General features: G+C 41.6%; 1 protein-coding gene across 5 annotated transcripts in view; it reads left to right on the top strand.

Annotated features, from left to right (window-relative positions):
- The window catches only part of BICDL1 (BICD family like cargo adaptor 1), a 114,070-nt gene that overhangs the window by 8,382 nt on the left and 92,521 nt on the right, over window positions 1-13,167 (top strand). For all 5 annotated transcript variants that reach the window (XR_001886863.1, XM_017879062.1, XM_017879059.1 and 2 more), the window contains exon 2: window positions 4,115-4,330. Coding sequence is in view for 4 of the 5 variants with exons in the window: in XM_017879062.1 (XP_017734551.1) it covers window positions 4,115-4,330 (216 nt within the window). In the remaining variant the exon portion in view is untranslated. The remainder of the gene's footprint in view (window positions 1-4,114; window positions 4,331-13,167) is intronic.

Here is a 13,167-nt window from a genome sequence, read left to right as displayed (position 1 = left end):
TTTTTTTTTTTTTTTGCAGAAATCCATTTCTGTAAAGACCTGTTTTATGTAGACTAATGATCTTAATTTTGGGTGGTGGGATTATTTTAGTTTTAAATAGACTTTTTTTTTTTTTTTTTTTTTTTTTTTTTTGAGACAGAGTCTCACTCTGTTACCCAGGCTGGAGTGCAGTGGCACCATCTTGGCTCACTGCAACCTCTGCCTCCCGGGTTCAAGCGATTCTTCTGCCTCAGCCTCCCGAGTAGCTGGGACTATAGGTGTGCACCATGCCTGGCTAATTGTTGTATTTTTGGTAGAGACAGGGTTTCACCATATTGGTCAGACTGGTCTTAAACTCCTGAGCTCATGATCCGCCCACCTGGGCCTCCCAAAGTGCTGGGATTACAGGCATGAGCCACTGCGCCCAGCCATAGACTATTTTTTAAAATGGTTTTAGGTTTCCAGAAGAGCTGGAGAGATAGTACAGAGAGTTTGCATATACCCTGCACCCAGCCTCCTCTTATTAACATCTTACAATAGTATGGTACATTTGCCATGATTATTGAACCAGTACTCATGTGATTACTAACTAAAGTCTTCAATTTATTCAGATTATCTTAGCATTTATCTAATACCTTTTTCTGTTCCAGGATACCATATTACATTTAGTTTTTGTGTCACTTTAGGCTCCTCTTAGCTGTAACTGGCAGTTTCCTAACCTTATTTTTGATAACCTTGACAATTTTGATATGAACTTTCTAAAATACTATATAACCCTGAGAAACGAAGGAGAGCATAAGCAGAACTTGACCTTCACACTTCCTGACAGTCTCCCTAGAGTTTTCTGGTTAATTTAGCACTTAATTGAAAATATAATTCTAGGAGAAACTTTTCTCGGGGCAGATGCTAAATTCTGTATAAAGTGGTAAATTCTGTATGTTTGTTAATAGGAAAGCCTGGAATTTTCACAGGATTGGGAAACACGAAATAGGAAGTTTGTCTCATGTCCAAAGAAATACAAGGACTGAATAGACTGATCAGCACCACCTGTCCTCAGCCCTGCCCCCAAGTGGATTGGATTGTTTTAGTTGCTTGGTTGGGCTCTTCACTAACAGCTGTTTGCTGAATATTTTTAAATCACTCTGTTCTTTTAGAACACAAGCCTAATTTATCTGGCCTCTCAGTAACACTGTGATTACTGAGTTCTTGCCATTGCCTTCTGCTCAATCTTTTTCATTTTGAAAAAATTGAATAAAACCAAGTATCACAATTTTAGGATTGCAATTAGCATTTGTTCCTGCATTCCATCTTGCTGAAGTTTCTACAGTGACTAAAACATTCTCATTTTTGGAAGTTAAGCACTACAAGGGATGCATAGAGCAAAAAATTCTCATACTGATGAGAAGGCCCTCCCTTGTCATTTCTTTTCCCACATTGCTCCAAACAGACTGTATAAAATATAATGTGTCTTTTTCAACAGGTACATTCGAGTGGCTATTTCCAAATGAGTTGTCCCCTTAAAGTTGTTAACTTGGGAGTTTTCGGTGAAAACTGCCTTTGCCAGTGTGCTCAGAATGTTACTTTTCCATTGCTGTTTTTATCTTTTGGCACAGTCTTTTGACTGCTCTCAGTCATGGTAAATTTTCATCTTTTTGGGGTTAATGACTTTCAGAATGATTCAAAAGTTACTCAACAAAGTAAGGAGAATAAAATGGCAGGATGAAGGAGGCTAATATCATTTTTTAGACACACCCCAGATGTGAAGTAATGGAACTTATTTTCTTGCATGACTATAAGCTGTCCCTTACGGCTTTCCAAAAGAAGCATTCTGAAAGATATTTTGAATGGTGAGAACTTCAGTAGAGTGAGAGTATAGCCTCTCAAGATAAGGAGATGACTGAGTAGTCTGAAAGAGAAGATTCATATGTGCATTTTAGCTCATTCAAACAATCTCAGTGCTTGATGTCAACCTTCAGTGTGTCAGAATTTCCTGTAGAGCTCAGTATATATACATATACAGATATACACACACACACATGCATAAATGCCTTAGACTTCAGTCTATTATTTATTGAATCACAATCTCAGGAATTGGGGTCCAGGGTGTATTTTGAATAGTTACACGAGAATGTTTCTGAGAGCACCAGAAGTTCAGGACCATTACTTTCACTTAGATTTCCTAGAGTCTTTGAAGTATAGATTTGGCTGTTGTACGTACTGTGCTTTTTAAGTAGGAGAACATACTCTTTTCAGAGGCATGCATATTTATCTCAGAAACAAAAAGTTTTTTTTGTTTTTTTGTTTTTTTTGAGATAGAGTCTCGCTCTGTTGCCCAGGCTAGAGTGCAGTGGTGCGATCTCGGCTCACTGCAAGCTCTGCTTCCCAGGTTCATGCCATTCTCCCGCCTCAGCCTCCTGAGTTGCTGGGACTACAGGTGCTTGCCACCAAGCCTGGCTAATTTCGGTTTTTGTATTTTTAGTGGAGATGAGGTTTCACCGTGTTAGCGAGGATGGTCTCGATCCTGTGACCTCATGATCCGCCCGCCTCAGCCTCCCAAAGTGCTGGGACTACAGGCGTGAGCCACTGCGCCTGGCCACAAAAAGATGTTTTTATTTCCCTCAATCCAAAGGAATCTTGTTTTATTGAGCTGCTACATTAGACCATATGTACTTTTCCTGCATACCATCTTTCATATGCAATTTGTTTTATCAGTCTCTCCCACTAGAATGAAAACTGTATACAGGCAAGGATCATGTCTGTTTTGCTTATTAGAATGTCCCTAGGGGCCGGGCATGGTGGCTCACGCCTGTAATCCCAGCACTTTGGGAGGCCGAGGCGGGCGGATCACGAGGTCAGGAGATCGAGACCATCCTGGTGAATACGGTGAAACCCCGTCTCTACTAAAAATACAAAAAATTTAGCCGGGCGTGGTGGTGGGCGCCTGTAATCCCAGCTTCTAGGGAGGTTGAGGCAGGAGAATGGCATGAACCTGGGAGGCGGCGGAGCTTGCAGTGAACGGAGATCGCACCACTGCACTCCAGCCTGGGCTACAGAGCGAGACTCCGTCTCAAAAAAAAAAAAAAAATGTCCCTAGGACAGTGCTTGGCCCATAGTAGGTGCTCAAGAATGAATGAATGTACCAGAAATAAATATGCAAGGCTTAATGGGCCATGATTTAAGGTAGCCCTGAACCTGAACTTGCCCTAATGATTTTGAATTACATTACTTTATATAGCAGCACATATTTATTGAGCTGTGACTTGGAGAACCAGAGTCAACTGACAGACAATCGCTGCTTTGCCATTTACTAGTACTGACCTTGAGATTGTCACTTAACCTCTTCTGTTGCTTCATTTGTAAGAAGAGATGGTTAATTGAAAAGATACCTGGAGTTCTTTCCATCTCTGAAAAATTCTGTGATAGTAAGAGCCTGGTATTGTGCCATGGATAATAGAAAGCCTCCTTATAAAAAGTAGGGAAGGTGCGGGGCGCGGTGGCTCACACCTGTAATCCCAGCACTTTGGGAGGCCGGGCCGGGGGGATCACGAGGTCAAGAAATGGAGACCAACCTGAGCAACATTGTAAAACCCCATTTCTACTAAAAATACAAAAAGTAGCCTGGTGTCATGGTGCGTTCCTGTAATTCCATCTGCTTAATAGGCTGAGGCAGGAGAATTGCTTGAACCTGAGAGGCAGAGGTTGCAGCGAGCCAAGATCTCACCATTGCACTCCAGCCTGGAGGACAGAGCAAGACTCCACCTCAAAAAAATCAAAAAGGATTTTAGTTATGGGACTCATTTTTAGTTGTTTAAATGTATAGTTCACCAATTGATTAGATGACTGGCAAATTTCAAGTGAACTCCCTAGTCTAGAACCTCATGCCTGAGGATAAGAATAAACATAATAACTCTAAGTATTTTCAGTAAGAATGGCGTTCTCTTTGTGAAGCCAGCTTCTTCCCTGATGTGGAAGAAGGAATATTTTTGTAGCTGTGAATTGGGCAACTTGTCCTACGTGGTAGGGTGTTTTATTGTGTTGACTTACTCGGAAAAAGAAGTTAGGAGAGCGTGGAGAGAAAAAATAAAAGGCTGTGGAATTTTTATCAGTGTTTAAATCCTCTTTACTTTTCACCCAGCACTTAGAACAAGAGAAACATGAATTGAGAAGACGATTTGAGAACCGAGAAGGGGAGTGGGAAGGCCGAGTGTCAGAGCTGGAGAGCGATGTGAAGCAGCTGCAGGATGAGTTGGAGAGGCAGCAGGTTCATCTGCGGGAAGCAGATCGAGAAAAAACACGGGCTGTCCAGGAACTGTCGGAACAGAACCAAAGGCTATTGGATCAGCTCAGCAGGGTGAGTCACAAATTAAGAATTTAAGATGTAAAATACTAAAAGTTGAAATAGGTCGGGCATGAAGGCTCATGCCCGTGACCCCAGCGCTTTGGGAGGCCGAGGCGGGAGAAGCACTTTAGACCAATTTGGGCAACATAAGGAGACCTCATCTCTACAAAAGTTTTTTAAAAATTAGCCAGGCATGGTGGCACCTGCCTGTGGTCCCAGCTACTTGGGAAGCTGAGGTGGGGGGATCGCTTGAGCCCAGGAGGTCAAGGCTGCAGTGAGCTGTGGTCAGTCATGCCACTGCCCTCCAGCCTGGGCGACAGAGTGAGAGCCTGTCTCGAAAAAAACAAAAAGTTGAAATAGAGCTTCTGTGTAATGTCAGTCATATAGATGATAAGAGCAATTCTAATTTTGTATGCCTTTGTTTTTTTTTTTTTGAGCGGAGTTTCGCTGATGCGCCGCAGGTGGAGTGGCAGTGGCGCGATCCTCGGGGCTGCATCGTGCAAGCTCTGCCTCCCGGGTTCCGCGGATTCCCGGCTCAGGCCTTCATCGAGTAGGGCTGGGACTAGCATGCGCCGCCACCTCGCCCGGGTCTAGTTTTGTAATTTTTAAGTAGAGACGGGGTTCACCTCAATGTTAGCAGGATGTTCTCGATTCTCCTGACCTCGTGATGCCCACCCGCTCTCGGCTTCCCAAGGCTGGGGTTACAGGCTGAGCCACCACGCCCGGCCGTATGCCTTTGTTTTTAACAAAGTTCAGTATTTCTGTCTACAAGAACTTTGGTGTTACTGAACTAGAGGTCAGGAGCCAAGATGCATGCTTGTGGTTAACACGCTTCAACAATCACTTAACTTGGGAGTTTTCTCATTTTTAAAATGAAGGGGTTGTGCTTAATGACTTCTGACATTTTTATAGCTCTGAAAGTTCATGATTACTTTACCTACAGAAAGTCTATCACTGGCAAAATTATGTTTAGTTAAAATATTAAAAGGTACTGTCTTTAAACTTTTTAAGCTTAGGGAAAATTTCTAGAGCAATTGAGTTTTATTGATGTTGCATTTGTGAATGTACATTTTTTGTATTGTTTAAATATGAAAAGAAATGTGTATCTGTATTGAAAATTTGTTTTATTTCCACATTTAGTAAACATTCTTTATTTGTACCTTTCTAAGGTGGTGTCATGAAAGTATTAACCAAAGTCAAGGCTGTAAAATAATTTCAAGGAAGGAGGTTGAGGCAAAATAGATGGAAATCTAATTTAAATATAGAACATACCTTTTAAACAAATGCAGGAATGTTATTAATACCTTGGTCTATAAATCCACCTATTTTAGAAAATTAAGACTTGGATTTACTATTGTACGTCAGCCCTTCTTGTATATTGAAAATAAAACAACCAACTCTTCAGTTACCAGAGAAAAAAGAAATTCTCTGATATCATCCCTCAGCGCTGATGTTCTCATGGGAGCAGTGCCGTGTCTGCATGGTTAGTGTTTGGTGCTTTGGTCTTAGGGAAAAGTGTAAATAGGGCAGCATTTCATAAATTCCTGGATCTTCCACTAATTCGATGGGTGATGCTATATGAAGTTATTTCACTAGTTTGTGTTGTAGTTGCTTCCTGTAGTTATTCTGAGGCCAGTGAAAAAGCATGTCTCACAAGAATATGGGAAGTAAATTCCACCAGTAGGGAAGGGAGGAGAAGAAGGAAAGGTAGAGGAGAGGGAGAAAGACGGAAAATGATGCTTAGTAATTAGGAAAATAGTTGCAGGGAAATACCAGAATGTTTGTGAGAGGTGAGGATTCAGGCAATAGATAGAGCTAAAGATCTTGCCTGCAGGTTTCCCATCTGGAGAATCCAGTCATTGTTTACTTGTCTGAGAAGTAGGAGTTGGATAGTTCAGGAAGTCACTTCACAGAGCCAGCTCAGTAACAGGATTTCTGATTCAGTTCTAAAACCTTTTTTCAGCAACTGGGAACGGAATCTCTCTCCTTGTAAAATGTTTATGTTTTGACTATTTTCTTTCATTATTCATAAAAGATTCAACCAGAGAGGCCTGGCTAGACTGATTTATTTGTTCAAAAACATTTAATACATACTTTGAGTGTTTCTTATGGAGACTTATAGAATGAATGCCACAAACCAGAAAAATTAAATGGGAATTTAAGATTTCTTGGGGGCTAAGTTCATGTTACAAAATAACATGAGCTAAAGCAGACTCAGCGCTGTGAAAGACAGGTGACCAAGAGAGATGAAGGGAAAAAGCAGATCTCAGTGTGACATAGCAAAAGCTCATGGAGCTTTGAATCTGACTCTGGTACTCATTAACGGGGTGACTTTGTGCCTCAGTTTCCTTTTCTTTAAAATGGGTGTAAAAATTTATGCCTAATACAAGTACTGTTGAAATGAAAAATGAGATAATGTGTTTATGTTAAACAGCGTATGAAGGTAAGGATTTGTTTCAGTGTTGTTGGTTATTTTACTAAAGCAGTGTCTTTATAATTTGTTCACTTTGCCTAATGTTTTTTAGAAAATCCTGATAAGCTGCTCCTAAAAGAATGTAGGAGGATCACATTTCTACTAAATCTAGATTTTTGTTATTCTCTCTGGCCTTGAATATGGGCCCTTGTTGAGTTTTACAGCTTTTTCCCTTTTTTCAAGCAGGACCAGCCCCTGGGGTTTCCATCAGCAGCAAGTTTAGATAGCGTTTTATTAACTGAGTATCCAGGAACTAGAGGAGTTAAATATTTTGAAGTGAATTAAGATTCTCCTAGGACAACATAATCAACAGAGGTAGTAGAAGGCTATACTTTTCTTGTAGTGTTTATAGTGTGTTTTTATAAATATGAAATGTATAATGTCTAAAATGTAGTACAGTATTTCTTTGATACCTTCATCCAGAGTTTACATACATCTCATTGGCTTCGTTGGCCTCCAAGGCTGCTCTTCTCTTTATTAATAACAGCTTTATTGGCCGGGCGCGGTGGCTCAAGCCTGTAATCCCAGCACTTTGGGAGGCCGAGATGGGTGGATCACGAGGTCAGGAGATCGAGACCATCCTGGTCTACATGGTGAAACCCCCGTCTCTACTAAAAAAACAAAAAAATCTAGCTGGGCGAGATGGCGGGCGCCTGTAGTCCCAGCTACTCGGGAGGCTGAGGCAGAAGAATGGCGTAAACCCAGGAGGCGGAGCTTGCAGTGAGCCGAGATCGCGCCACTGCACTCCAGCCTGGGCGACAGAGCTAGACTCCGTCTCAAAAAAAAAAAAAAAAAAAAAAAAAAACAGCTTTATTGAGATATAATTCACATACCATAGAGTTTACCCTTTAAAAGGGTACAATTTGGGACTTAGCACAGTGGCTCATGTCTATAATCCCAGCACTTCAGGAGGTTGAGGCAGGAGGATCACTTGAGGCCAGGAGCTTGAGACTAGCCTGAACTATACAGTAAGACCCTGTCTCTACAAAAAAAAATGTTTAATTCTCCATGTGTAGTGGTGCGTGCCTGTCTGTAGTCCTAGCTGATTGCCTGAGCTTGGGAATTTGAAGCTGCAATGAGCTATGATCACACCACACTGCACTGCAGCCTGAGTGACAGAGTGAGACCTTGTCTCTTAAAAAAAAACTTTTAAAAGCATATAATTACATAGTTTTTAGTTATTTACAGAGCTGTACCACCATCACCATTATCTAATTAGAGCACATGTCACCCTCCCCAAAAGAAACCTTGTACCCATAGCAGTCACTCATTTCTCCTAACCTTATAAGGACGCCAGCCATATTGCATTAGACCCACCCTAATGACCTCATTTTAATTTGATTACCTATGTAAAGACCCTGTCTCTAAATAAGGTCACATTCTGAGGTACTGGGGTTTGAACTTCAGTATATGGATAGGAGAAGGGGAACATAATTCAACCCATAAGAAATGTGTTGGGGTTTTCTTACCAACAGATACAACTCTTGGATCTTAATCAGTGCTGTCTGTGGGAGGTGTTCACAGTAGTGTCAATTTTCTTGGGGATTCCATACACTTAATAACATATTTATATACCAAAGATACATAAGCCTTTGGCCATATGACTAAGAGCTGCCATGGTTCATGGGAAGATACTTAGAACCCTTAATTTTATTCTTTAAGAAAGTCCCAATCCACCTCTCTCATTACCCTCCTCTAATGACTAACCTGCATTCTATTCCTTAGAGTAAAATATGAAAGCCTTTATTACTCTTTTAGATCTTCTTTAATTCAACATTCAGCAAATATTTATTGGTCAAGGCATTGGGAATACAGTGGAGAACACAAGTCCTCTGTTTTACGAAGCTAGTAGGAGAAGATGTATAAATAACTGAACAATCCACAAGATGCAGATTGCATTAGGTAGTATGAAGGGTGATTTGATGGAGACTGACTAGAAAGCAGGGAGCTTTTTCTACCTTAGAAAGAGTCGGTAGGGGGCAGGGCATGGTGGCTCACGCCTGTAATCCTAGCACTTTGAGAGGCCAAGGTGGGCGGATCACCTGAGGTCAGGCATTCGAGACCAGCCTGGCCAACATGGTAAAATCCTGTCTCTATTAAAAATACACAAATTAGTCGGGCATGGTATCGTGAGCCTGTAATCCCCAGCTACCCGGGAGTCTGAGGCAGGAGAATCGCTGGAACCTGGGAGGCCAAGGCTGCAGTGAGCCGAGATTGCTCCTCCGCACTTCAGCCTGGGCAACAGAGCAAGACCACATCTTAAAAAAAAAAAAAAAAAAAAAAAGTCGGTAGGGAAGGCTTCTGTGGGGAGACAGTATCTGAGATGAGACCCCACGGGTGAGGAGCCAGCTGTGGAAGAGCCAAGGGAACAGCATTCTTTGATGAATATTGTTAGATTGTAAAACTCTATGAGAACAGGGACTCCATCTGTCTTGTTTATTGTTATAAACAGGTATCTAGCAGAGTGGGCATTCAAAAAAAGATGGTTGGGTTTTGTGGTTGTTGTTAAATGATTATCTAAAATACCCAATAAGGAACCGTCAAGAATACACTACCCCTCCATGTACTCTGTAGAAGTGCACTCCTGACTTTCACACTCAGTCTTAGGCTGTGTGTATGCTGTTTGAAAACCAGTTGTCAAAGATGCCATGGATGTCAGTGCTTTGACAGGCAACCCATAGCTAATGGTGACTCAGTTGCCTAGAGACCTAATATTATTATCATAGATACTCCTGGAATTGCATAAAAAGCCAGTCTTCAATGAATTGAGAAGTGTGACTACATATGAGAATGGACAGAGCTTTTGTGCATTGATTTCAAGTCTGCAGGTCCTTTTGCATTGCACTGTGCTTCTCCATGGTCTGCAGGTTGGTCAGTTACAGAGAGACTGGTTCTGTAGTTCTCTGACTCTGCTGATGGGTATGGAAATGAGCCTTTCAGCTTTTACAAAAAATTCTTGTCTCATGGCCATTATTTGTGTTTAGGTGTCACTATGGCTTTCCTGTCCTTCCTGGGAGCGTACACTGGACAAAAGAACTCCCTGTCTCCAACTCTGTGTCATCTCATCTGTTCTCATGCTCCAAATGGTCTGTAGTATGGAGAAGGAGGGAGCCAGAGGTTGTCTTTTGGAAAGCTGAATGGTGATTGCTTCTGAGCAGAGCCTCATGTAGGATATATGATTGCTCGCTGTGCAGCCCTGATGGCTTCTTCAAGAGTGAAACTCTTGAGAATTCACCTTGAAATAATTATTTTTTTCTTTTATTATTTATTTAGGTATTGTGTTATATCCTTTTTGCATTTGTTTTCCCAGAGCCCCCTCCATTTATCCCTTTCCTCTCATCACAGTGCTACAAGTGTCTCTAACAAACCTCTCCCCAATTTCTCACATCCAGAATTGGGGTCATGTGCCTTGTCACTATGGCTTTGGGTATTACTACCCAATACCCAAAAGGAGAAGCTGTATTGGTAGCAGTGTATAAAAGGGGCTGTTTCAAAGGCTGAATGAAACCAAGATGGGTTTCTACTATAGAGTCACTGAGATAGGGAGGGTGATAAAGAGCATTCAACAGGAAGTTAGGCCTAGGTCCAAGGCCAGGAGAATCCAAAGCCTGTACTTTAAACTAGAAGGGATTAGACCAAGAGATACCTGGAGAAATGGTCTAAAGATTGATGAAGGAGAGACTGAAATAAAGAAACAAAGATCGATTATAGTTAGGTGAAGCCAGGAAGTTTGAAATCTATGTTTATGAAAGATTGGTTCCCAATGGGGTGTTCTTTTTATGAACTTTGATTTATCTGGCTAGGATAGGGTCGGCTTCTTTTTTTTTTTTTTTTTGAAAGACGGAGTCTAGCGCGTCTGTCGCCCCAGGCTGGAGTGCAGTGCGCGATCTCGGCTACTGCAAGCTCGCGCCTCCGGGTTTACGCCATTCTCCTGCTCAGCCTCCCCGAGTACTGGGACTACAGGCGCCCGCCATCGTTTCGACCGGCTAGTTTTTGTATTTTTTTTTAGTAAGAGACGGGTTTTCACCCAGTGTAGCACGGCAGGATGGTCTCGATCTCCTGACCCCTCCGTGATCCACCCCGTCTCGGCCTCCCAAAGTGCTGGGATTACAGGCTTGAGCCACCGCGCCCGGCCAGGGTCGGCTTCTTAAGGAACTTAGCTTTACTGAATATTCCTTAGCAGATATTCAGAAATTCTAGTTTTGCCTCTATCCTAAGTTTAAGTTTTATAGATTTGTTTGTTTGTTTGTTTTCGAGACGGATTTTCACTCTTGTTGCCCAGGCTGGAGTGCAACGGCACGATCTCAGCTCACTGCAGCCTCAGCCTCCCAGGTTCAAGGGATTCTCCTGTCTCAGCCTACTGAGTAGCTGGCATTACAGGCGCCCGCCACTACATCCGGCTAACTTTTGGTATTTTTAGTAGAGATGAGATTTCACCATGTTGGCCAGGCTAGTCTCAAACTCCTGACCTCAGGTGATCTGCCCACCTTGGCCTCAAAAAGTGCTGGGATTACAAGCATGAGCCACCATACCCGGCCTATAGAGTTTTAAATTTAAAAAATGTTTATTATGTTTTCTGATGGCAAAAAGAATTCATGTTCACTGGGAAATAATATTGAGACAATAGCGAAATGTTCAGTGTAAACAGTGAAAATCTCCCATGATCCTCTTCCGAATAAAATACTAGCCATGGTTTGGTGTTAGTTTTTTTTTTTGTATTTTTTCATATGTGATACACACACACACGTTGTACATAACTTTTCTACTTATTTTGCTTTCTTTTTGTTTGTTTTTGAGACAGAGTCTTGCTCTGTCTTTCAGAGTGCAGTAGCTGGGGTATAGTGGCACAATCTCGGCTCACTGCAACCTCCGCCTCCTGGGTTTAAATGATTCTTGTGTCTCAGCCTCCCAAGTAGCTGGGATTATAGGCGAGTGTCACCATGCCTGGCTGATTTCTGTGTTTTTAGTAGAGATGGGATTTTGCCATGTTGGCAGACTGGTCTCAAACTCCTGGCTTCAAGAGGTAATCCTCCCGCCTTGGCCTCCCAAAGTACTGGCATTACAGGTGTGAGCCACCACGTCCAGCTGTTTTTGCTTTCATTTTAAACAAAATGGTTTTTAAAATTTTTTTTTCACTTACTATATCTTGGACTTTTTTTTTTAAGCATTTAAAATGGTTGTATATAGTATTCCATATAGCACATATGGAGGTACCATGGCTAATGTAACAGCTGTGTTATTGATGGGCATATGTGTTGGTTATAGTGATTTAGTGTTAGAAACACTGCTGCAGTGAACATCCTTGTTCATATATTTTTGCACTCTTAACATTTTTCTAGGATAGATTGCTACAAACAGGATGGCTAGGTCAAAGGGTATGTACATTTAAAGTTTTATTAGATACTATCATCGCTCTGAGAATGTTTTTATAGTCTATACTCTCCTCATATCTACCTTCATCAAGAGTGCAAAACCTGTCATTCTGTATGCATATGTAGTACAACTATAAAGAAAACTGAGGTAATTATCATCACAAAAGTCAAGATAATGGTTACCTGGGGAATGTGTGTGTTTGAGAGGGAGGATACCTGTCATCATGGAATGGTGCCTGGAGAGGAGGCTTCTGGAAAGCTGGCAGTGTTCTGTTTCTTGACCTTGGTGGGAATTATGTGGGTGTTTGCTTTATAATTATTTGTTAAGCAAGATATATTTGTTTTATGTATTTATCTTTATATATGTTATATTTCACAATTTTAAAAATCATTAATTCATTTCAACAAATACTTATAATGTGCACCTACTATATGTGAAGTCACTGTTCTGAGTAACAGTGATACTACAGTGAACAAGGTGAATTCCCTGTCTGAAAATAATGCAGGAGGTTGACAGTGAAGAAGGAAATATGTAAACAGACAAATCAGCTAGTGATAGTACTATGAATAAAATAAAACCAGGAAAGGAGAAGAAAGTGGTAGCTGTAGAGACAACTCAATATTTGATAGGATTCTCAGGAAGGAACCTTTGGGGAGGTGAAGTTTGAGCAGAATAAAAAGGAGCAAAAGAGTATTCCCGGCAAAAAAAACATGTAAAAGCCTAGGAACAGTGGAAAGAAGGCTGCTATGACTGGGGTGTGGTCAGCTTGGGAGGGGTTAGGAGATGAGATCAGAGAGGTAATCAGCAGCCAGATTTCCATAGGACCTTGCCAGCTACCAGGGGTTTTATTCAGTGTGCTGGGAAGCCAGTGATATGTTTTTGGCAGGGGAGCATCATGACCTGATTGATAACAACTTTTAAAAGGTTACTCTAGTTACTCTAGGAGGATGGATTATTGGACTGAGGGTGGAGGGATACAGATAGATGAAGAAGTGACTCCCCA

Source organism: Rhinopithecus bieti, unplaced genomic scaffold (assembly GCF_001698545.2).
Source record: "Rhinopithecus bieti isolate Rb0 unplaced genomic scaffold, ASM169854v2 scaffold_11938, whole genome shotgun sequence".
Taxonomy (NCBI): domain Eukaryota; kingdom Metazoa; phylum Chordata; class Mammalia; order Primates; family Cercopithecidae; genus Rhinopithecus; species Rhinopithecus bieti.
This window is presented reverse-complemented; position numbering and strand designations above follow the sequence as displayed.